The sequence below is a fragment of the Epinephelus lanceolatus genome, chromosome 1 (assembly GCF_041903045.1).
Source record: "Epinephelus lanceolatus isolate andai-2023 chromosome 1, ASM4190304v1, whole genome shotgun sequence".
Lineage (NCBI taxonomy): Eukaryota > Metazoa > Chordata > Actinopteri > Perciformes > Serranidae > Epinephelus > Epinephelus lanceolatus.
Genome location: NC_135734.1, coordinates 17,318,001 through 17,344,061, shown reverse-complemented (window position 1 = coordinate 17,344,061; position 26,061 = coordinate 17,318,001). Strand labels below are relative to the sequence as shown.

General features: G+C 40.6%; 1 protein-coding gene across 1 annotated transcript in view; it reads right to left on the bottom strand.

Annotated features, from left to right (window-relative positions):
- Positions 1-26,061, bottom strand: part of LOC117257119 (arf-GAP with coiled-coil, ANK repeat and PH domain-containing protein 3-like) — a 74,100-nt gene that overhangs the window by 24,986 nt on the left and 23,053 nt on the right. Inside the window, exons 2-9 of the mRNA XM_078166460.1 lie at positions 13,057-13,114; positions 8,072-8,191; positions 7,455-7,508; positions 2,328-2,386; positions 1,902-2,085; positions 1,643-1,687; positions 1,386-1,481; positions 786-860 (exon numbers count right to left, since the gene is read on the bottom strand). Coding sequence (XP_078022586.1) covers positions 786-860; positions 1,386-1,481; positions 1,643-1,687; positions 1,902-2,085; positions 2,328-2,386; positions 7,455-7,508; positions 8,072-8,191; positions 13,057-13,114 — 691 coding nt within the window. The remainder of the gene's footprint in view (positions 1-785; positions 861-1,385; positions 1,482-1,642; positions 1,688-1,901; positions 2,086-2,327; positions 2,387-7,454; positions 7,509-8,071; positions 8,192-13,056; positions 13,115-26,061) is intronic.

The following is a 26,061-nucleotide window of genomic DNA, read 5'->3' as shown; positions in this document are numbered from 1 at the left end:
AGCAGAGTTTATACATGTAAGCATTAATCATGTCCAGTATTGAGAGACTCTACATTAACCTGGTTTTGAAAAGAATAAATGCAGAAGAACAAAAACTTGCTGTAGCTCGACAAATTCTTGTCGACGGGTTTTGCAAATTAATGAATTCTTGCTCTAGTTTTTTGTAATGCATTCATCAAAACTACAAAATGTACAAAGTTTTAAAGGGACAGTTCACCCAAAAATCAAAAATACATATTTCTCCTCTTACCTGTAGTGCTATCTATCAGTCTAGATAGTTTTGGTGTGAGCTGAGTTTATAGTGAGTGTTAGAGATATGGGCCATAGACATGTCTGCCTTCTCTCCAATATAATGAAACTAGATGCACTTTCCTTGTGGTGCTCAAAGAGCCAAAAAAGCACACTTGAAAAACTTAACAGCATGCTACACGCTTCCTTCTGCACTGTAATACGGGTGATGGGTGTAGTCCGGTACAAAGAAATTAGTTCCTATATGAAACTGTTCACAACAAGGTATGTGGATTATTTTGACTCACTGGGAGAGAAAAGTTGTTGTTGAGTTTTTCATGTATTCAAGCCCAGTGCAATCGAGTTTCATTATAGTCGAGAGAAGGCAAATACATCTATGGCCGATATCTCCAACCCTCAGCAGCTCACACAAAAACAATCTAGATTGATTTATAGCACTACAGGTCAGAGGAAAAATATGTATTTTTGATTTTGGGGGTGAACTGTCCCTTTAAGGCAGTGTGTGCAAGAAGTTGAAAGTTGTGTTGTTGTCTCACTCTCTGCTGGATGAGGGCGTGTTTGTGCTCCAGCTCTCTCTTCTCCATTGCAGAGTCGATGACCAGCTGATCCAGCTGCATGGAACATATAACAGCAGAATCAGTGAAAGAGTCCATGAAACACACAGACATACATTCTGACACATTAAAACTGTTAATCAACCTCGTCACCATGACATTGTCTTCAGTGTTACCTTGTAATTATTATATTGCAGTCTTAAAATAACAAATATATTTACTGTATTTCTGTACATTCAAGACCTAAATGTTTCTAAATGACTAGATAGATGGGGACAGTCCTAAGATATAGACATTTTTATTTTTCTGTGACTAAACAAACCTCAATAAACAACCAAAACCTAAAATATAAATGCAACATCAAGTCACAGTTTCTGCTGTGAGACATCATACGCATTTAATAAAACAAAAATCTAACACTCCACTACCACAGACAAGACCTGAACAGTTAAATCGAGAATGAAAACCAGACCATGCTGATCAATGTTAATAAGGGGATGCAAATACAAACACAAAAGTAATGTCACAGTGCACATGTATTTCCATCCTGTCTGAGATTTTAATTCATTAGTTTCATTTTACCTGTGCAGCCAGCTTTTTCATGTAGGGGTCAATCTCATCCAAGATGTTAAAACCTTGCTGGAACAGAGTGTACTGGGCGCGCATGAAGGACAGCATCTGCAGGAGACACACAGACACAATGATGGCTGTAATGTAGCTGTGTTACTAATGCTTCTCACACCACAGGGACTCCACATGTACATGTTTAACACACATATTCAAAACATAAATAATAATGCCAGTCAGAAATTTAGAGCTGATATATTTGGGCTACTCACGGCATCCAGGATTTCAAACTTCTTCTTGGCTTGAAGCACATTAATCTGAAACAGAAGCAAAATATAGAACATAAGCTGTCTAAATTTAGTTATTTTTCAAAACCACAGTTGCAAGTGTCTCCTTTTTTTATGCAACAAAGAGCACTGAGAGTGTGTGTGTCTAAATGGGATAAGCAGCTGTTGAGTGCTAGCGCCACCTACTGGACAACACTGGTAATACAGTCTGGAGTTTGTGTGTGTGTGTGTATGTGTGTTTTACCTGTAGTACATAGTCCAGTGCCAAGTGCCTGAAGGCTTTGCGGCTGAGGATGAGAGCCTGTGTGGCCTCTTCAGCCTCGTGCACCTTGTTCCTGGGTGCCTGGGCGTTTTTCACCTGGGCCAGCTCCATGTCCTCACGCACCCGGTCAAACTGCTTCTTAGTGTCCTTGAATTTACGGACATCCCTGAGGGAGGTGCAGTAAAAGAGAAACAGAAAGTTTATGTCTGTGCCATATCACAAGAGCAGATGGGTGTGTTTGCAGGAAATTCATGATTCGTGTTATTACAGGCCAAAACTGTCATTTAATGCCTAAGATGTTCATTTTCATCACTGCAATGGTCTTTACTCATTATGTCTAAATCCAAACATGTTTTACATCTTTCTTCATAACAGCATCAGGAAGCTATATTGTGATAACACACTTACTCTTTAATGAAGGTGTGAAGCTGCTGCTTGATGGACCTCTGAGCCTGGTCAAACAATATCTGTGCATAGAGTAGATAACACAGGTGTGAAACATGAGCATTTAATATTGTAGCATGAGCTCCAGTCAGTGCACCGCAGTTAGAGAACTGGCTGAAGAAGTGTGATGTCTGGATTTACTCTGCAGACCTGTAGGTGCTACATCCCACCACAAGATGGCAACATGAGCCCTCTCACTTCATCACTGTACCAGAATATGCCACAGGCAGAGGAGGGGAAAGGAAACACAGATGAGGACATACACACATGTGCACTCACTCAGCTGCTGCCTCGACAGATTTTTAGCCTTAAAGGATCCCAGATTACGCTTCCTGTTAACTGTGGGATTTCCACCACTTCTTCTCTTCCTACTTCTTCTTTCCCTCATCTCACGCTCCTTCAGCTCTCCTCCCCTTCCTCTCCTATGTTTTTCCCGCTATTTCTTGTGCATGGTGAGCAAAGATGAGGATTTCTCTTCCATTTCTATATTTGTGACCACACTCCAAATACAGTGAACAAAGAATGGCTGCCCATCCATCGTTGTTAAGGAAATATGTATGTCTCGCTGATTTATCTGTGTGCAGAGACAGCGAGAATACTTGAGTGAACGCTTCAATGCCCACGCAACACACACACACACACACACACACACACACACACACACACACACACACACACAAATGCACCAGTGCCCTTGGATTAGACTGTGATTGTTTCATACCCACATACACAAACTGTATGTATACAATCACTGTGGATAGCCTGTGGATTAAACTTTCTATAGCAATCTCTAGTTAATAAACATACACACTGAGGATTACAGGCTTAGTGTGTGTGTGTGTGTGTGTGTGTGTGTGTGTGTGTGTGTGTGTGTCAATCCATATGATGTTCTGCAGAGCCTGATAACTTTACAGGCTGGTGCTCTTGTCTCTTGCTTTACTCATTTTCACCGGTGTACACTCTACTTAATGTGGGAGTATGTAACTCACCTGCTGCTCCTCTTTAAATGTTTCGTTTTAGAAGGCTGCCACACTCCTTTTCTAAAATTCCTATCTATTCTTTGCCGTGCAATATGTTATCAATATAAGGAGGCCAAAGTTATAATATAGTTCACATTTAACAGTTCACAACTCATGCAACCCCACGGTTATATCAGCAAAGATCCATTTCTTCTATCCTCTATTACTCATGTCAACACCTGACAAAAATATGCCCTATGATTGGTAAAGGTTTGTACCCTTGGATGTTTCCCCTAAAGAACCATGGCACAAATCAAAAAGTAAAGTAAGATAAATAAAGACACTGTTCAATTTGTACACTTCAACTAATGAATAACAATTAAATGCTAAAATAGCATAATGTAGATTCTTTTAGTTAGTAGATTAAAGGTTCTGTATGTGACATTCAGAGCATTAATATAGCAGCAAAACACTACTTGCAATGTAAAGATATAGTGGAGTAATGGCGTCTTAAGCAGAGAATGAAATGATGCACCCTCAGTGTGTGTTGTAATCCAAGCTTCTCTGTGGTTTGTTTTGATGAGAATGTCCAGCCGCATGTGTATGTTAATGCATGTGTGTATCCTACTGGCTAGCTCATCGCTGCAGCTTTGCACTGCCCTGCCCCTGTTAGGATGGTGTCCCCCTAGCGCCCACGCTACGGTTTCCCCCTGGTTAACATCGTTTGTCGTTGTTTACTGCTGTTTATGGTGTTAGCATTTTTTGCTGCTAACTTCTAGCTCAGCCCCCTTCATGTTGAGAAATGTATACAGATTATTCATACACTGAATTTTGCACAGAGCCCCTTAAACTGAACATTCATTCATTCATTCATTATCTATGTAAAATTCAACACAAAAAAAGAATCAATTTTCCAATCATAATAAAAACTATATAAATATTTACTTGGGTTTAAATGAAGCGGTAATTTCCAGAAAGTGTTACCCTTTTATGTATTTGTAAGTATGTTAAAAACACCTGTTTCATCACCCAGAGGGTTGCTTTTTATTATCACATTTATTAAAGATGGCCAACAGCAATGGACACTCCCTGCTCTTTAACAAATTCCCAGTTGGTTTCACTATAACGATGCTAAATGTGTCTAAGTAATGAAGACAGTGTGTGCAGTGTAAAATGAAAGTTTGGTACTTTCCAGGGTGGTACAACCTATCTGCCAGTGCCAAAGAAAAGAATTAAATCCAAGAAAAAACATTTAAATCAATTCCATCAGATTGATTTTGGATCCACATTTAAACTCATCCAAATGTTCCACCCAAACCTGCTCTGGATTATGGTGCCCTGGGTGTGACCCAACCCAAACTACAGCATGTCTACACTCCATTTCCCAGCACTCTTTTCCCCAAACATCTCAGCTGCTGCTGTAGAAGTCCCATCAGTCATCTCTCCTGTATCTATTCTGCACAAGAACTGCAGAGATGCAAACTGGTGTGTTCATTTTGCAAGAAAAATTCCACCACAGGAGAGAAATTTGCCCTGAATTTAACTGAGTACATTACAATATCACACTAATCCACTGTGATGTCATTTTGAGTCTGTTGAATTTAAGGGTAGGAATTCTGTATGTTTAAAAGAACACACATTTTCTTATTGTGTGATTTACTAGGAGATTCATTTTCTTGTTTGAATGGCTCCTTTTGTGTCTGACAAGAGCAGAGAAGGTGCAGAAACAGGCATCAGTGGGTGGTCGAACAAAGACAGATTTCCTTTCGTTGTGTCTTTCCCTCCCCTCCCTCCATCCATTCATTCATACTGTCTGCCAGATGAGCTATTAGTGTAATTCCTGGGTGTTATAGAGGAGGAGTGGGACGCCTGTGGTGAAGGGTAAGTGAGTGGGGGGATGGATGGAGAGGTGGTAGGGGTGGATGAGCAGAGAAAAAGAAACAGGTGGTGGAAAAAAACAACACAGAAAGTAGCTTATCAGCATGGCCAGAAGCTGTTTAATGGTAGTGGGAGTTAAACAGGCTTGACTTAGGTGGAGTGAAACAGAGTCAGTGAAGTGTGGGGGCATTAATGTAAAATGTAGGAAAAAAAGAACAGGGTGCCAGGTGTGCATGTGGCTTTTAAGGCCCTGTCACACCAAGGTGACGGTTTGCCGTTGGTCAATGTTGGGCTTTTGGGGAGTGTCTGTTGCCCTAGTCAATGTGGTGTGTCCCGCACCGTTGGCCCTCGTTTGCCTCTGGAAGCTTTGTTTTGGCCGATTTAGCATGCTCAGAGCCGGCAGAGCCGGTCAGTGAATGAAATCACTCTGACTGGCAGTTCAGAAGTGAGGAAAGTAGCTAAAGTCAAGAGGGAGTGAGACCAAAACAAACTTGTTACATAAGGTAAGATTATTTTTCTTTAGCCATTGAGCTCCTTAGCAGAAACATTTTGTGATGGATTGTTTTATTGCTCACTGGTGCACGATAAATATGCTCTGTTCTTTCAACATTAGATTGTGTTGTTAATATGCTAACTGGCTAACTAGTGGTCTTCTGGTTTCCCTTTTTCAATCACAAATGCTAGTTGGCTGTAGTCTTTGCGGTGTGTTCATGTGCAACTTTTTGGCCGACACACTGGCAACGTGAGGCGATGCAACAATCATCTTTCGTTGCCACTAGTTTTCTAAAGTTGGTTTGGTTTATCTGGGCCTTTAAAAGGAATGGGAGATGAAACTCTGAATGTTTTAATTTATATTATGCCTGAAATACACCTATGATTAATAAAGGGAGTGAAAACAACCCCTTTGCCCCTTGGGTCTAACTTTGCGTGCAGATTATGAGCTGTTTAACTAGCCAAAGTGCATTAAATATGCACTAAATGCACTTGTGCTATGCACTTTAGATTATGCACTATAAATCATTTAAATAGGGCCTTCAGAGTGCAACAGGCAGCATGACAAAATATTGTTGCATATTAATGTATTTAGATAATGTAGCAGAAGCAGCAGGCAGTGCAATTATAAAAGCAACAAGGGGAGGGTTAGAGTCTCTGACAAGGTCAAAGCACAATACAGAGGTGAAAACGGGAAGATTTACTGATAAGCGCCCTTAAATAAACCCACAGCACAACAGCCTGTAGAAGTCACAGTCAAGCAGAAAGATGGGACATAGCAACTTTTTATAATCAGCGAAAACAACCAAAAAAAAAAACAGATTCCAACCAGCATTAATATAAGAGGGTTAAAAAAACCTGATTATCTAAGTCATGCTGTATATGAAGGATATAGATCTTCTAAGTCTTCATGTCAAACATAGAAAATTTTAACTCTAAACTTCAACTGAAATTTGTGAGGAGACCAAAATGAAGTCTTGCCACTAAAAATGGTTCATGAAAAATGTGTATGAGAAGGAAAACTTGATTGTTGTGTCCTGCAGCTGCCTCTTTTTCTAATCTTTTCTCCTCATTCCTGTCTCCACATCTTTCCTCCCACAGCTTTCTCTTTTCTCCAGCTCACTTCCCTCTCTCCCTCACGTCCTGTGTCAGTGTTACAAATCCCAGTTTTACCTTTCTCTCTGCCCATTTTGTTCACACACATACAATCATGCACAGACATGGACAGGCAAATACCACTATACAGCATGACAAAAAGACACCTTAGCATCTCGCTGTAAATGTGTATGACTTTCAACTATTTATCATGCCATAATTGCTCTCTTTAACTATAGAACTGCCTTCATTCCTCACAAACCTGTCGGGGATTCCCAGAAAAGGACATTTCTTAATCATACTTAGTCATGAGGAGAGAGTCATTTGAATAAAACCTGTATATGTGTGTGTGTATGAGTGTGAATGTTTGTGCCTTAAAGCTGCTGTACACATCTGGTGAAGCATGTGGTTTGAATCAGAAACACGCATGTGGACTGGCCTGTGTGAACAGATTCACCGTCACAGAGTGAGGTCACAGTTAAATTCAGTGTAAGTGTGTGTGTGTGTGTGTGTGTGTGTGTTGTGCAACACTGGACCCAAGAGGGACTGGATGTCTGAAAGAAGTTAACGTGCCGAGAGGACCTAGGCGTGTCGGAACAACACTCTACTTCGACCTCTCGCCTGTGGCTAAAACTAGTGTGTGTATGTGTGTGTGTGTGTGTCCTACCATGTGGTAGTTGACGATCTCCTGGAGGCTTTCTCCACACTTTTCAAGGCATTCCTGAAATGTTGACGACACATGCACACGTAATGTAAACACACAGGTTTCCATATGAACATAAACTTCTTCTTCACAACAAAAATAATATTAAATCCCTAAAAACACTCTAAACTATCGACAAAACATGATCCAGACCTGTTTTTTGTATAAAATAAGCCTAACATTGAATGGTTATTGACTGTAAAACAATTATGTCTGTACTGCTTCACCCAAAGCTACCAGGGCGACACCCGTACCAACAGGAAATCGAGTCCAAATGTTTTCCTCAAAGAAAACCATAAAGAAGGTTTCAGATGTCTCCGCTTCAAGCCATGTAAACTATCAGCATAAACATCTCCTGTCTGCATGTGGTCACATCTGTCATGTTTAAAACAGCTGGATGACTCTATGTCTGGACAATACTGTTTATACTGCTCTACTGTTATTATTCATGTGGGGAATCACAGGAATGCACTCATAAAGATAGATGAGTGGTCGATTGTTGAGACTCTGAGTCTCACACATTCCTCAGTGAATTTACAGATTTTAAGGTCAGTTTTAAGGACAGAGTGACCTCCACTCACCGATATCGTCTCCTCTTTCTTGCACTGCTGTGACAGGTCCTTGATGCCGTTGACAAAGAGCTTGTTGGCGCTGACGTAGGCCCTGCCAGCCTCGATCATGCCACTGCACAGCTTCACCAGCTAGTGGGGAGGGAGAAACATAAAAATGCTCACTTTAAATTCAAAACAAAACCAGTCTATTTAAAGAGTCACATGTTTTACACAGTGTGATGCTAAGGTATTAATAGTTACAGTGATGACGTGAATCAAAAGAACTGTTGGTCACATGCAGAATCCAGGAGGATGCTCAAATTTAGAATAATCCTCACGTCTGAATCAAGGCCAGTGCAGCCATTACTGAAGCTGGTGTGTCTGCTATCCAAATGAGAATTTAGTATTTGCTAAGCATTATGATTGAAGTGCAAATTCAAAATAAGCAAATGAATAAGATGACCAGGGGCACATGGCCTTGTAATCTCTGTATCTCCCATCATTATGACAGCAGACCTAAAACTCTGACAACAGCTGTGTCTGCAATTATTCCCTCCCTTTACTCACTTACAACTCCCTCCATAGTAAACTCTCAAAAGTGAGCAGGAAATTGAGATTTCCAACACTTCAATAAATCATTCATTGGAAATAAAGCAATAAACCTTGAAATCACTGTTTAATATGCCAGAATGCCTCATCTGCAGGAAAAAGCTTGCAGATTCACTGCTGCTGCAAATCTACAACTAAGAAAGGTAAATGAAAAAACACAAGCAATGCATGACGTCATGTGATGTCATTTCTGTGCATGTTCTTTGTCCCTGAAAAGCTTGTATATAAGTTAATTTTACTTTAAAACAAAGCTAAAGAAATACATTTAATAATTTAGCAAACTTCAAGGTTTATTAATTGTTTATTTTAAGATCAATATCATCTGCAAATCTGCACACAGACTGTACATGACCTGATGATAAAAAAAAATGATGGTAAAAAGTTAAAGAACTATCTCACTGCTGGAAAAACGGTCTTTTCATTTAACTGGCCTGTTTATGCAGTAGAAAGACACACATCCTTTTGAAATTGGTGTTATATGACCATAGAAAACAGAGGAAAAGGGCTGTTATATCTGCTTTTGCTAAAGAGGTAGAAGACCTACAACTACCAGAATGCACTGTACTGCACCAGGCCAATAAACACTCCTGCTGGTGGGTGACATAATGCGAGCTTGGCTGTTTTTCCACAGGAAACAACATAGCGACCAGCTGGTAACAAACAATCTCTAATTACAGTGACGTGGTAGGCTTAAATATCTTCCTTAAAACATTTGAGACAGGAAATAGGCAATGCAGTATGGTTTTTATTTAGTTTGAAAGAGCAAGAGGGAGGGGTGGGTCTTGATCTGCTTCTATACTCTTGGTTGCCATGGTGGCAGACATACAAAAATGAGGAAGTACATCTGTAGCTTGAGGAGCAACCCTAGAGCGAGCTCAAATATGCTGAAATTGATTTGCATCGTCCATTGGATTTAAGCTTAGAGATGAGCAAGGTGGTCTTTGGTGCTGGTAAGATCAAGGGAAGTTTACCACAGTTCATTTACACTTACTTACTTCCCACATTGTTATGAAACAAAGCTAGTTGAAAATTGGCAAAGTATCCCTTTAATGGATCATCAAACTTATTACAACTCATCTTGAGGGGAACATTAATGTCTGTGACAAATTTTACCATCCAATAGTTTTTGAGACGTTTCAGTCTCATTCAAATTCAGTGTGATTTGTCCCATGGGAGCCATGAATATCTGCACAAAATTTAGGATACAACTTTGACTACTGGTTGCGCTAGAAGAAAAGTCAGAGGATAATCAAAGTTAGTAGGATTATTCATCTGGGCACCATGAATATACATATATATAAATTTCATGACAATCCATGTAATAATTGTTTACAAATTTCATGTGAAACCACAAATGTCAACCTCATGCTGGCACTAGAGGAAATGGAAAGTATCAAAGTCAGTGGTGCCCTCTGGGGACCATGAATGTCAGTATGAACTTCACAAAGGAATCCATCTAACAGTTGAGATATTTTAGTCTGGACTAAAGTGGTGGATGACCGACCAACAGACGGACATTGGTCTCCCTATAACCATGTCGTTTGCATGACAAAAAAATCAAACATAAAGAATAAAGCAGAAATAAAAATGGTTTGGGCGGTTTGGGCGTCACCGCAGCCATTTGAGAGCAAAAACCTAATTGTAAACATATTAATATATAATAACATATTACCAGGTGCAGACAGTTCACAGCGATGGTATGTACTCTTTTAAACACCACATGAACTGGCAACCGCTGCACTTTCCCACTTTACGGGTTATATGATAAGCTGCAGAGTGGTACACTGTCATTACCACTGCACTGATGCAGCTGTGTGTACAACAGGATCAGAACATGTGTGCGTTGGTGAGGGGTTATTCAGAAGAGAGCGCAGCAGTAAACCTTTAATTATCTCATTTGGTGCAGGAGTTCCCAAGGTTGTCGCTATGTGAGTGTGGTTTTCTGGGTAGCTGACGGGCTAGAGATGAGAAACTAGAGAGTGAGGCCTGATAACTGCACGATCTGCGACAGCATGACTGAAAAATAAATGTTGAAATGTATATGTGAGCATTGCTGAACTGAGCTGCAAGCTTAAAATGTATGATTTGCAAAACGCACACTGTATAGATGTAGGTATCTGATGTGCATCACACAGTATACGTTCACGTGTACATCAGTGGCACTGTTATGAATCCAAAAGACTAGGCAGCATGATTTTTGCCCTGCTGTTGCTCCCAGGCTGGTCTGACAACATATCTGTCAACAAATTGGCCGATACGGGGCAGTCTGATCTCATCATGTGCTGTACAGAGCCCTCAGGGTCTGAGCACGGCCATTAGAGGCCCAGTATGTGTGTCAGGATTTGTTGATAAATGGGCTGGAAGAACCACAGGGGTCCACTCGAAGTCAAACTGACATATCTGGTACCACATGACAGACATTGCCCTGTTAATTGACCGAAACAGTTACAGTGTAATGCAAAGGTCCTGCTGGTCAATGAGGTGTGGGATGGGCATTTCAAATTTTGGGGCAAATTATTAAATAGTCTACAGCAGCGATAGTTGATAGATAGTGTACGCTAACAAGGACTGAAAGCACTACAACGAGCAGCATTGTAATGCCGGTCAGAACGGTTAACATCACTGCAGGCAGGTTCAGCTGTCATCAATCACATGAAGGTTCTCCTCTAAGAGCCTTCAGTGCTGCCAGAGCGTCCTCAGGCAGCCTCAGAGCAACCTAACAGAGCAGCGTGAGGACCTCTGCTGAACAGAACAAATCACTATGATGGAAACCCCCTCCTCCGACCCTGGTCATCTTTTACTGGTGTTCAAATGGAGCTCAAAGTTCATTGCAGGGTCCTGACCTGTTGGAGGCAAGAATAATCTCTGGATGTGTGTGCGTGCTTTTATGTGTGACAGGGTGGGGGCATGGACATTTGTTTGAAATGTCAAAGTGTCGCCTGTTGGTTCGCTAATTTAAGAGATAGGGGTTGCAACAATGTGGACCTATTAATAAACCCGAGATGGACCGCAGTAACAAGAAAAAATCACAATCATCTAAATAACCAATTTGTCACTTTACAAAAGAGGTGAATCTGTTTTTACAATCTACCGGCTGCACAAGATGGACCTTAAGTACGTTTGTAAGTGACCTTTATCTGAACATATTATTGATGCGAAGGTAGAAATTGTTTCGATCATGACGAGAGTCCACAGGAGAAAGAAAAAACCTACAAAACAAACCAAATCAAATAATAAAAGGGAGATAGAAGAAGAAAGAAGATGCGGTCACCACTTAACTACATTTACACTATCTCATCCTCCAAACGCTCTCTGAGCTGCAGCTCTATTAGTTTATCTAAGAGGCATTATCTCAGCCCATAGACTCCCTGGAGACAGTTAGCCATCAATTCTTGCTATTCTTACATACTTGAAGCCATTGACGTAATAACATTTGACAATGATGCAAGTAAAAAATTCATTCCCATTGTCCAGCTTGCCATTAACTAATTATACTATCATTTTTTATTGTGTTTTTTTAATGTGAGTGCAGCTAATCCATATCACGTCTTTCACCTTTTACCAACCACTCTAACAGACTGCTATGAGAAGTTACATGACTGTGAACATCAATACCACTGAATAAGACACCCTTTTGAGAAAATAATCCAGCTACAATGCACTGCAGAGGACTAGAACCTTGAAAATATCTTTTCTCAACAGCGGTGGGCAGTAAACAAGCTTAAATAGCTTAATTTCATATCTCACAAACAGCATTTATGATGAGCTGCTGTTAAATTGCTTGTAGCATTTTCTCTGGTTAAAAAGGACAAACAAAGACATTACATGCTCAGATAACAGAGGCCTGCTCTGCTTTCATACTACAGAATATAAACCTGTCCCTGTGACATTAATCAGTGTTTGCTTTGTGCGCTCATCGTGCACCAGCTCCAACCCGTGTGTGTGTGTGTGTGTAAATGTGTGTTATTTGGCAGCGCATGAGCCTATTAAATGTAATAACTCAAGTCTGCAGTGTTTCCTGGTTTAAATAGCCTTGACATTTAGATAAGAGAGCAGGAGAAAGACAGGCAGATTAAAAAAAAAACACAATTACAGAGAGCATAACAGACAGACAGACAGACAGACACACACACACACACACACACACACAAAGGGCTCTAGTTTGTCTAAAGAAAATACTGTTTATAGACATCAACATCCGACATCTGGTCTCATTTTTCATTTGCTGTGAATCAAACCCAGAACATCCTCTTTAAGTGTTCTGACAATGTGCAAAATGTTTTTGTTTTAACCACAATTTAACACCAGCTTAAAGCAACATACACATGCAGTGTATATCGCTCAAATCTGACATTGTAATGAGCAGCATAGTCTATAGATATAACATAAATTTGTGTTGTTTATACCTTGTCGAGCTTTGCTTCAATCTCCACCACGTCTGTCTCCACATCATCAATGCCAGCCCTGCAGAGAGAACACAAAGCCACACGATTAATCAGATCTGCTCCTCAGTTATGCCAGAGTTTGTGCAAACCAGACAGAGTGCCGTTTCTGCGAAGAGGAACCACACGTTAAGCTGAAAACCATTACAGTCACAGTCAGGACAAGATTCAAACTCTTGTTTGGGAGAGACTCTTGGATTAGTGGTACGCCACAATGTCACAGTGCCTAGTAACAAATAACCATCTCTGTGACATCTTAAAAAAGCTGACAAATGATGCAAAGGGAACAAAAGGGAGTCAGAGATGAAAGCACGGTTGAAAGAGGAAAGTAAAAGTACCAAACTGACAGTGTGAAAGTATATTGTGTTCAAACAACTACCAGGCTGTCTAAGCATTTACAGTATCTGTATTTTACCCCCACTGAAAATCAAGCAGCAATCAGTCACCACACATCACAGACTCACAGACTCAAACATTAATCCTAATGACTAGATCGACAAAGGCATCACTCTGGAAGATTAGTGGCCACGGCCTGAGCTACAAAATCAATGAATGACATCATGCAGAGACAGAGGACACTCCTTAAGTATCCATAAGGTGAGCTGTTAAAAGAGGCAGCAGCAACACTAAAGGTTTTATACACTGGTTACCAGCAACTTTACACTGAATAAACAACATGAACAATTATGCAATAAAGCACTCCAAATTTAAGTATTAATTTATTTGTGTTTCTTTTTCTCTGATCAACAGAAAATATAAAGATAATTAAATTAAATGGGACTGGAAGGCCCTCAGCAGGCTGTGTGTGTGTGTGTGTGTGTGTGTGTGTGTAAGGTGGTTTGGGTTGGCAAAAGCCTTGACCATCCTTCCCCTAGGGGTCTTCTTCCATTAGCATGCAAGACACACACGCACAGACACAGACACAGACACACAGACACACACAGACACACAGACACACAGACACACACACACACACACACACACACACACACAATATTCCACATCATTCATACATGAATGCTATTATTCAATGTTTAAAGTCAGTTCTGCAGTGTAACATCAGCTATTCAGCAAGCAGCATTCACACTAGGGTTGTAAATCACTGGTTTCATCACGATACGATACCATATCGATTCTTTGGACAATGATACAATATTTACCAAGCATGTTTACATTGCGTAAATTAGCCTAGCGGCTAGCAGACTTAACTCCATTTATATCTTAACAAATTACGTGTATCATTTACTCTCCGTTGGTTTAAGTCACTGCATCTCCCGACAGAGCAGCAGGTTTGAATTTCAGCCTGCATCCACATTTATTCAGCCTAACACTGTTGAAACAGAACAGCTAATGTTGCTGTAGTGAGATGTTAGCAGAATGAAATGCCCGTCCAGGCAGGTAATGTTACATCGTGTTTTATCTTATAACGGCATTGGTTATGTTCAGCATTATTTCCACACTGCTGATTTATTCCCAAGTAAATAAAGTTATCCTTGTCATCTTTCCCTTGGCTCCTTGCCATCTGCCTGCCGCTGTTTGATGGTGAGGCAGACTTTCAAAATAGAAGCGTATCCTAAAGATGACATTATGGATCAATGTTTTCACTTTGCATCGATGATATTTGATTGTTGATCATTGATTCGATGTAACAAACCAGATTGATGGATCGTTACACCCTTAATTCACCCCCACAGTTTCTTAAGACATTACAAATCCTTTGGACCAATTCTACAAAAACATCCTGACATGGTTTTTCTAATGGAATAATTCCACAATCATAAAAGTTTTGTTTTTTTTTGTTAATAAAAACAAGATATTTCACTTGATAAATATCTACCACAGTCTTACATACAGACTGCATTTGCATATTGTACACAATTTCTTTCTCTCTCTCTCTCTCTCTCTCTCTCTCTCACACACACACACACACACACCTGACAGGGTCAGTTGTTATGGCGACTCTACATTTGCGCCACAGAGGCTGTGATTAACCTACTCTGTCAAATTGTACTTCTGATTGCAACATGTACCTATACACACACCAAAAAAGCACATAAAGCTGAAACAGAATGCTGTCGGAGAAAATCAAACAGGATAAAGAGGTGTAGGGCTGCCACTTTTTTGTAGGCCAACCTGGAAGTTCAACACAAAGCCAACAGGATTTTTCCAGTGAATTTTGGAATATTGCAGAAAATAAGCTCTGTGGCAAACAGATGTTTTGACACTTACAGGTTTTGTTCAGTGAGCTAATCTTCAGAGATGAACACCACTTTTATGAATTTTGAAATGTAAATGCAATCGCTAGAAGTAAAAACTTAACGTTAGGCTACAAACAATCTACACTACAGTTGCATGACATTAACACTGCCACCACAACGAGGCTGTAAAGCTGTGTTCATTGTGATGACGTTCTTTTGTGTCTTTAGTCATTTGTTAGCAACTGCCTTTTTCTAAGACACCTAAAGGCTTAAAGATTCCTGAGTGGCATATTTACCGATGTATTATATGTCACAGAACAAAACATGAAGGTCTCTCAAGCTTGAGTGAACCACAGACCTTACTTCGGACATCTATCCAAAAACCCAATGACTTTGAGATGAGGGCTAAAATGCTAACTCATTTCCTGGTTTTAGGAGTCTTCCTGAAGTGCTCTATAAACAAATAAATATGAACTTATTTTTCTATTCATCTCCAGCCCTCAGAATCAGCTGGAGATTATTGGAGACAATCTAGCCAAGGATCAGCGTCACGCCCTGCATGTGCTAGAACATGTCTACCGTGACCTCGAAACCCTGGGAGGTGATGATCTCATCACACAATCTCAACCCCACCCTCATCTTTAACTCTTTAACTCTATGAAAACACACTGACAGCTGATGTTACACATCATAGCACAGATGCTGTGCAGAGTTGGAGGAAAAACATGTAAACAGTTAAGCAACCTGCTCAGCTAGTTTATTTAAGAAGATCAGGACTCGGCCTGTTTCTGCTTCAGAGAAAAAGGCCACATCTGAGGGGGGGCGGAGATGTCAGTCTGCAGCTTTAGCACCTGCTCCGGAGAACAACATTCCAAGAATTCCTTTCTGCTCCTGTGCTTTTTTTGCAATGCGTGAAGATCTTCAGCTTATTCTTGACTTGTGTTTGTCCTGCACTTGTCTTCATCTTTTCTCATCCAGAACGCACACTGTTTATACAGACTGCACTACTCTCTACCACAACATGACACTGACACAGCAGGCGGGCGTGTGTGTGGTCTGCACAGAAGGCTGATTTATATTGTTTCAAAGAGGAAAAAGAGAGAGCTGGAAATCACAGTTGAGAGACCCTTCATTAAGCCGTCTGAGTCATTTGTTGCACTTGAGTATTGTTGTTGGGGCACGCAGTGTAATCCATCAAACTGGCTTAGACGTAGTTTCTGCTCTTTAGCTGCATGTCAATTAGAAATTACAACACTGCACATCCAAGCTCCACTCCCAACAGCATCATGTTCCCCATTAAGTCACAGTGAAACCAAACACACTCAATGTCAAACAGCTGTTCAATCTAGAGGATAAGCTCATTACAAGCGTGTCGTGTCTCAGGCGGCATACGCTGCCAATAAACAGTGACTGACATTTGATGATGAGGATACACAGAGTGACATTCAATACAGAAGCAGCCGATGTATTATTGATCCAAGTTTTTAAATTCAGCAAAGGATTCAGAAAATGACTGGTGCTTTGCATTGCAGGTTGGATGCATGCAGCGTTTTTCCCAGCATGTTTGTGCATGTAAATGCATTGGGATTTATGAGCTTTGAAAATCAATACACTGAGAACGCTATCAGCTCTGGCAAGGTTAAATACCAAAGAAACAGCACTACAGAAGCAGATTAGTTTGTTTTAAAGAGTGTTTAAGGTTAAGTGCACAATTGTATTTGCTCTCATGTGGCAGAGATCTGATCTTTTCAGAGTAGTGTGGATACAGAAGTCTGATTGTCTGGGCCACATTGATATTTGGCCCTAAATCCGATAACTGATCACCAGCCACACGACCACTCACAGAAAGATCATATTAAAATTCACGTTTTTTCCATACATCCATGTTTTTTCTGCGTCATACTGTACAGGTGCAGATCGCTCAACATACAGTGTCAGAGTAGTCCAGTGAAACTACAGAAGGCCGCCACCAGCCAATATAGCCTGACTGCTAGACTTTTTCTGACGGGGCAGCTTGCCTACATGCCGTGACTGTGTTGTTATGAGAAATATTGAACTGTAGGTCTGTACATCATAAGGTTTGGAGGAACTGTTCCTCCGTGAAAACCTCCACTTTTCAGCTCCACCACTCCTGAGTCATCTCAAAGCTGCACCCAATCCCTCTCCACAGAACTACCAACAACAGCTGCTAATAAAGCTAGTGGCCTGTAAGCCCATTTTTATGACAACCTGTTGACCTGTGACCATTTTTCTGCAAAATGCTACACACTCTCCCAAACAGAGGCACATGACTAATTGTTATGCAGGATAATAACATGGGACCTACCATGGCGATCATTCGGGAGATGAAGCTTGCTCTGCTGTCACAAATGTGACATTTTTTGGTGTTGTTCCGATGCATTTTGGGTGACGTTATTGGTTGCATGTGAGACGTTTCAGGGCAGAGATCCATTCATACTGATGTCAGATATGGGTCACTTCAGGTCCAGGCAGAAAGATCAGTTCTGGTCGGAGTAGAGCATTAAGCCCTTTACTGTGAACATAGCCTAAGATTGGCAATGCATGTTTGTCCTTATTTGTCCCTTTCAATACCCCCTACAGTGCTACGTATCTCAGCTATTAATGTGTTCCCATAACTAAGTGCACCAGAGAGTTATGAGATTAAAGTGAAATGGAGTAAAATTGACTCCTAAGGAGGATTATGGGTAATGCTGCAAGACATGAAGGCTACATGAAGGAGATACTGTATATGTGTGTGTTTTAAAATCTGGTCTCAATGACACTGGCTTCCTGTGTATGTTCAGTGTGTGTGTTTAAGCGCTGGAGGAAAAGCCCAAAGCCTCTCCACTGACGATGATGATGAGGAGGATGATGCAGCCCTGTCAGGAGGAGGGAGGGGGATGGGCTCATACTCGCTGCCAGTGATAGCATACTGTACACGGTCTGACATCACTAGTAAGACATCACTGGTAAGGGCGGGGGAGGGGAACCTCACGTGCACAAGCTCCACGTGCACTCCCATCAGCCCCAACAACCATCCACCCAAGTGCACAGAGTCTATTCTTGTCCCCCACGCCGTGTGTACTCTAGCATGAAGCTTGCGTGGCTATCCTCTCGCATCTCTTCACACGAGAGCAAAACGCACACAAACACTGCACGGCAAGGCCGCCAGCCCAGAGACATATCTGAGCCCCCCATGTCTTCCAGACTCGATGTGTCACATGGCATCACATCCACATCAGCATCACTTCAAAGACCAGGGGGACAGCGGCAGAGAGAACAACAAGTCCTCTGAAACCAGACAAGCCCCGGACCCCAGTGGCTAAAATACTCACATGCAACCAGACATTAACAAAGATATTCACTGGAAATGACATGATACATGTCTGTTAGACATAATGTGCCTTGAGTAAAACAAACATGTGACTATGTAGAGTGAGATACAAGATGTTTAACAAGGGGACAGGAGCCACTGTGAGCACACCGGGAATTCAGAGCTGAAAGTGAAAATGCAAAGTGTACGTGCGCATGTGTGCTTTGGATAAATCTTAATTTACCATCAACCTCCTCTGTGGTGCTTCCTAATCTGCGCCACTGACCTAAAACGCATGTGTGTGTATTTGTGTGACAGATGTGAATTTTGTGTACTTTACTAATATCATAAAGACAGTTTATTGTATCCTCAGCAGTTTCTCATGTGATTCCTGCAACTTTTATTCTACATTATTTGCAGGCTGACTCAGCAAATCAGATTGTGATAGGCGATGACCTCATTTTCTCCTGACATCAGGTGGATGAAAAGCTAATCCACTCATCTAATGTGTAGTCTACACACACATACACACACACACACACACACACACACACACTCAATAGTGAATAAACAAATGAATGAAATGTAGGATATGACAGACTGAGCATACACACAAACCCACAGACAGACAACAGAAATAAACAAATGAATCAGATGCACAATATGACAGGCCACACACACACAAAACACACACAAACACACATACACACTGACCCAGAAACCTACTAAATACACGGCTTTCATCAGAAGACTCTACTCAGCCACTATGACCCAAAACTACATGTAAAACACTTAATCTGCCAAGTTCAGTTCCACTCACATGAACAGGTACTTTTACTTTGTGCTAAACAAAGAGGATAAATAAGTCATGGTGCTCTTTGGCTGCTGTGTGAACAACTGTTTGCCGACAGCTGGAACATTTATCTAAAACAACTTTTTCATGCCTCGAAGAAGATGAACGGCAGTGAGAAGAAGACCGTGAATAAAGTTACTTTAGAGCATCTTCATGCATGTTTTAATTAGCATCTTAAATGCACGCATGCATGCCTAATGGTGCCCGGCCCCTCAAGGGCCTATGAGACACTATTATCCTCGGCATCAGTGAGGATAGACATGTCAGGCATGGCACATAGTAATGGTGGCTGAAAATATATGCAAATTTTTCAACCGTCTGATGTGAAGGCGTGTTATAGCAGTAAGCACTGAGCAGCTTTCTGGAAATATTGGATGCTCGTATGATTTTAACATCATTGTTATAAAATGTCTTTAAATGGTCAGACATTTAACCCAGTGGATAAACCAAAAATGAAAGTTTTTTAATAGGTTTTCCAGAAAATGTATAATATCATGATATATCACAATAAAAGTATATTTACCATGATAGAGATTTTTATCTGTATCACCCCGCAAAAACTACAAAAAGGAGTTTCCAAATCAGTTAGATTGCTCCTTTAATTTACTTTTCATATAAAATTTAGCATATTTTTTTAACCCGTATCATCTACCCCATAGCATGTAGCACCATAAGACATTAAAACCTAATAGCCATGTGTAATTAATCCAGGTTCCACAATTTAAACCCAATGGTGGCTGAAAATAATTGTCTCCTTGACACAGAAATGGTCGATTCCTGTTCAGTCTAATTTTTGGTAAAATGTTGAAACTTTGAAGAAAACACAAGTTCTGTTCATGAAGTATGTTTATAGTCCTTTGTGCTTTGTAGCTTAGATATTTGGGCTCACTCGTGACTTACTGTAGTGTGTATTATAATTTGTATTGTCAGAAGACAGTAAAAACAGGGGAGGGTCTTTGTTGTTGTTATTAAGCCGCCTGTACTGTAAGTACACACAGAAATTCAAAGTGTCTCATTTATAATGTATACACGCTTTCATCATACTCCACCCACAACTTCAGACTGCACACACAGACATGCACACACACATCAAAATATCCCCTTCCCAGAATTCCAAGTAGCGAGCTCCATGGCAACCATTCATTGACCCCAATCACCATGGCAACAGGCATCAGCATTACTCACGCTTTTTTTACTGACCAATTTCCTCTTTGTCTGTCTGATGTGTCTGTCCCTGTACATCTCCCTTACAATCTCAGCGGCTCCCTCCTTTTTCCAAAAACGCTAATTTTCCAGTTTTCTTACAACGCTTCTTTCCCTGAGAGAGAAAATCAGTCAAATCACAACAACCTGCTGATACTATCTTTATCAAGGACGGGCCCGTGCGTTACAGTGGAGAGCAAGTGTTTGTAGTGCGGCTTGTGGCGCATCTGCAGTGCCCGCTGCCACAGGCAAAGTGCCCTTGAGTAGCATACTGATGCCTAAAGCTACTAAGGCTCTGTGCTCGGTCCTGCTCGCTGCGAAAAATCAATCTTAACATGTCAGTCTTTCTCTTATTCGGGCCAGACATCTTTGTCAAAGTAAGCAATTGTTATTATTTTTTAATAAAGTGACTTTCTTTGATTGTAATGATGTGATCTGCATTATTCTCCTATGTTTCTACATACCATCACTCGTTGCAAGAACAAAGGTCAAATTACAGTGAAAACATAAAATCAGCTGAATGTGTTTGCCGACTGCTGAATTGCAGATTTTAAGATAAAACCATTGATCACATGCCTTGTTGTCTTTGTCTGACTGTGAGCAGGCGCAGGTGGTTTTGGGGTGGGGACAGTAACGGCAGCCCATCCTTCATCTCTTTGTTCTTACATACTAAACCACACTCACCCAGTCCCTATATTAACAAACCAATTTTGATAATCTGGAACAAACATTTGCAGATTTTGCATCTATTTATTGCATTGTGAAAGGGTTCTCTGTAGTGGAATACCAGTCCTAGTCACCATGCTGTCAAATTGTCTCGGTGCTTTGCTCTAATTTTTGTCCATGACAGCCTTCTCCCCCCAGAAATCATCTATTCCCCCTGCTCTCTTTGTTTCATTTGTGCACGCCTCCGTCTGTCCATCTGACAATCTCTCTGTCTGCCTGCTGTCTGTCTGTCTGCCTCCTTCATTAGCTGCTGGCATGAGGCTGAGGAATCTGTGTTTGATACAAAAGGACAAACAGAAAGAGAATTACAAATGCAAAGGTGAAAACATTAATCCAAAAAGCTCCATTTTCGTGGCAGGCAGTATTCAAACATTTGAAGCAGACGTCTATTCGACAAAATGCAACTCTATTCACGTCTCAATACCACCATCAGCACATGCACGTGCACAGACTCTATCAAAAGAGCCCTCAGTAAATGATCCTCTTACAAAAAACACACACACTTGCCTAAACAGACTGCCTTTTCACACCAATAACAGGCCAAGCCAAACACTAGTATCTTATGTGTGACCAACAAAGACGCCTTCACTGCTTCCCCTTAACCCCCCCTCCCAACACACAACAAACATCACACTCATTCCCTGAAAAAACATTTGACTGCGCCGATGGCTGATGAGACAAAGAGACCAAACATGATGCTGAAAAAAAAAAGCAACCATTACTTGTGTCCTCGAGCTGCAGTATAATGGTATTAAACAAAACTGGGCCACAGTTATGTGCTGAGTCAGCGCATTCAGGCATATTTGGTTGAACTATTGCTTTAGGGTAAAATTATACTTAAAGAAATAGTTCCACATTTTAGGGAATACGCTCATTTGTTTTCTTGTTGAGGGTCAGAAGAAAAGATTGATACAAGTCTCTGTCTGTATGGTAAATACAATCCAGCAGCCAGTTAGCTTAGCTTAGCATTGAAACTTGGAGCTAGGGGAAACAGCTGGTCTGGTTCCGTCTACAGGTAACAAAATCCACCAACCAACACCTGTGAAGCTCACTAATTACCCAGGAGACCAGAGGAGACTCATAAAACCACAAAGTGTTGTTTTTATTATTGGTTTTTAAACCAACAAGATGCAATGTCTTAATTAGTGAGGCGTTACTTTTGCACAGTGCCAAGCTTTTCCCCTTGTTGCCAGTCTTTATACTATACTGTAAGCTAAACTTAAAAAAAAACTCTGAGTATTGTGTCCAGCACCCAAAGAGACTGCTGGGCAACAACAATAAAAAAAACCTGTGCAAAAAATAGGCTGCACATGCACCAACCTCAAAAAACACAAAAGATCTTAATCATGCATTGCCATATTCTATATCAAAAGATATAATGCCATTATAAATAGTTGATATGCCTTTTTGTTTCTAGCAAAACAGGATATTCCCTAAAAAGATGCGTGTCCTATCTGTGTTGCAACAAAACATTGTACATACAATATGTAAGGTAAAGTAATTTTTGCACTTATTTTGGCCAAAATAATCATGACATAAAATGTTAATACCATCCCATGCCTAAGGGCTACAATGAACAATTACAAGTGATTAATCTGCCGGCTACATTTTTCAATTAACAGATTATCATAATTTCCTAGAGTCCAAGGTGATATATTCAAATTGCTTGTTTTGTACGAACAACAGTCAAAAAACTCAGTAAGATATTTCATTTAAGACTTAAAAAAGTCACATTTAAGAGTCATAACAATTCTTGGTTGATAAATGACTTAAACAATTCATTAACTGACAAAAATGCTTGGTTATGTCTGTGGTGATTGACCCATTGTTTCAGAACTAGTTCACAGAAAGGACATCCCATGGTTCATTTCAAGTTAAACTACAGTAAGCTTCAGGTGTAAGCAGGGACTACAGTGTATTATTGCTGCCCTGGGCTTTAGTGTAAGTTACTCTAACAAGAAAGGTGATTATTTTGAATTCGAAAGAGGACAGGGCAGTCCATACTGGTGGATTCTTGCTTCAGTCTGTGGGGCATCTGCAGGGATATCTGATTGAGTTACAGTTTTATAGTATGCAGGCTCTCATGAGCAGCAGAGGATAATGGACAATGGTGGCTGCACATTTGTCTGTGCTGTATCTATATAATTGAACAAAGCACTACCACAAACACAGCATAAGTCAGTTTCTGCTTCCCAGCAGCTGTCAGACCACCTGCCTGCTGGCCTCACTAAAGCAGACCATTAGCCTAAATGTGATCTGTCTTTGTTGTCATTACTCATGAGCAGAATTTTTGTACACCACTCTCTATAAACACAATGCATTTATAAATATTTCTGGTCAAGCGGTCTGGGATGTGGGAACGTCATTATTTCATTCCAGAGTACATTCCATCAACAGGCCAACAGGAAGTGTGCTGGAAGCTTCGGAGTGCGAAGTGGACAGAAATTATTTCTCTCTAATGTATTGTAACCGCAACTCAAGCCAGGTGGAATTGCTTTCTCCTGGAAAATACAACATATTTCTCTCCACACTTGCCAAGGGAGAAAGGCTGAGAGTAAAACAGGGAAAAACTCAGTGACCGTTTTCCACAGGAAGCCACTCTGCTGACTTGGAGAAATGCAGCTTGAGTTACATCATCATCAAGTGACCATGTCTGTGCTGTTGCCAGAAAGTCTTGAACCTGTGTGAGTGAAAGAGGCTCATAAAATTAAAAATCCACCAAACTCTAAAGTTACACATATTCACATATATATATGTAGGCATGCACAAACACACACAGCTGTCTCCCTCCATCCTGCTGATCCTATGTTCACTCGTGCTGTGAATTTAAGTGGCACTAAATTTTGGCACATTTTCAGCTTAAATCATTCTGATTACCATAACAAAAAAATCTCTCCTAATGTTTTTCATAGTGGAGTGTGTTGGGCTCATTTCCACTGCATCCTCACAGCAGGAGGCACTCACAGCACTGAGCTCCAATATTATGGCTCTCTTTGGTGGTCAGTTAAAAGTGATCTAAATTTGGCCATTGTTTACTTCATTAACCATGAGATGAAATGGAAAATGCCTTCTTAACTTATTTAGATCAGACATTTTTTTATATTTGACAATATATGCCAAAAAAACAACCCAAAAAATCAATTTATTCATGTTCTTGTTTCAAAATCCAATCATGTTTTCTTCCTGTAAAACAAAATAGGACATGTGCTTACATAAGCTAGTACCAACCAGTTTCAGCCAATAATATTATTACCTTAACCCATCAATCAATCCGCAACTTTTAGCCGCACAGAGCTAAAGTCACAGTAAGTTCACCTGCTTGCAACAGAATGTTAAATAGGTACACCTTTGTTTCCCCGAAGCACCCTGGCTACGGGCTGCAAGCTAAAATTTATTCACTTTGAGGAAAGATATCTGTGACAGCTCCAGATTATGTGCAAGACATTTTAGATTGAACTGCTTCAGCAATTATGTTGTGCTTTGTTTCTCTCTTCCTGATAGATATTACTATCCTGTTGGCATTACACTGTCGGGGCCTTACTGTTAAGACACGTTCACTTTTCAACAATCAAACGTTTCTTTTCATCTCCAAACCACAAAGTGCTCCAGGAATGAGTCCTAAAACCTGGGGATGAGTTAATGTTGTAGCACTCATGCCTCTTTTGTCTTGAAGTCAATGGGTTTTTTGAAATGGATTTTTGTTTCGATGCCTAAAGGAAGGTTTTGGGCTAGCACAAGCTTAAGAGACTTTCACATTTGGCTATACGACAGGAAATATGCCTGTAAATACCCCACTTGTGAATTTAGGAGCTTCCATGTGTCTTAAAAAAAAAAAAAAAAGCAGTGATGAACAAGAGGCTAGATAAGACTATAGAATGTCGTCACACTCAACATGGCTTTACAGCTGTAGCCTACTGTAGTGACAATATTAGGACAGGTGTAGTTCACTGATAGTCTAACATTAGCTTTTTACATCTGGTGATTGCATTTAGGCTTCAAAAATCATTTCAGTAGAGTTAATTTGTGACAATTATCTTATTGAACAAAATGTGTAACTCTGTTAAATGGGGGGGGGGGGGGGGGTGCCGTTTGAAGAGAGGACCAGAGTAGGTCTAATTCGTTCATTGATTTGTTTTAATGTACTCATTCATTCACCTCTCTCCCCTCTATCTTCCTGATCTAACAGTATTGGAGGTGCTACTGGAACACTGGCTGGCCCCAGCTCTGAGCCAACAGTCTTCTGTAGCTCTGCTAGATGCTATGACTGCCCATTTTTCAGAAGTCCATTCCAATGTGAAGGATTTGATTAAATCCCTCTTGTAACTGTAAAGCGATCAAATATTCTGTTTCACTGCAAAATATGTCACAGTACAGAAGCTAAACATGTGACTTGATGGCCTCAAACCTCTGGTACTTTATCCAGGTAAGCTATACGCAGAGGTGTAGTGGTTGGTATATGCAGGTATACGGGGGGGTACCCATCATGTTTTCTGGCTGTTTACAGTATACCCACTATATTTGCCAAAAATCCATTGCAATATGTAGGAAAATATACTCACTTTCTCCTCAGTACATCTACCCACGAGTACACCCACCTCATCCAGTGCCACTACATCACCAGCTATACAGAAGCACACTTTTTGAACAGCATGTGCATCCTAACAAGTTTTAAATTT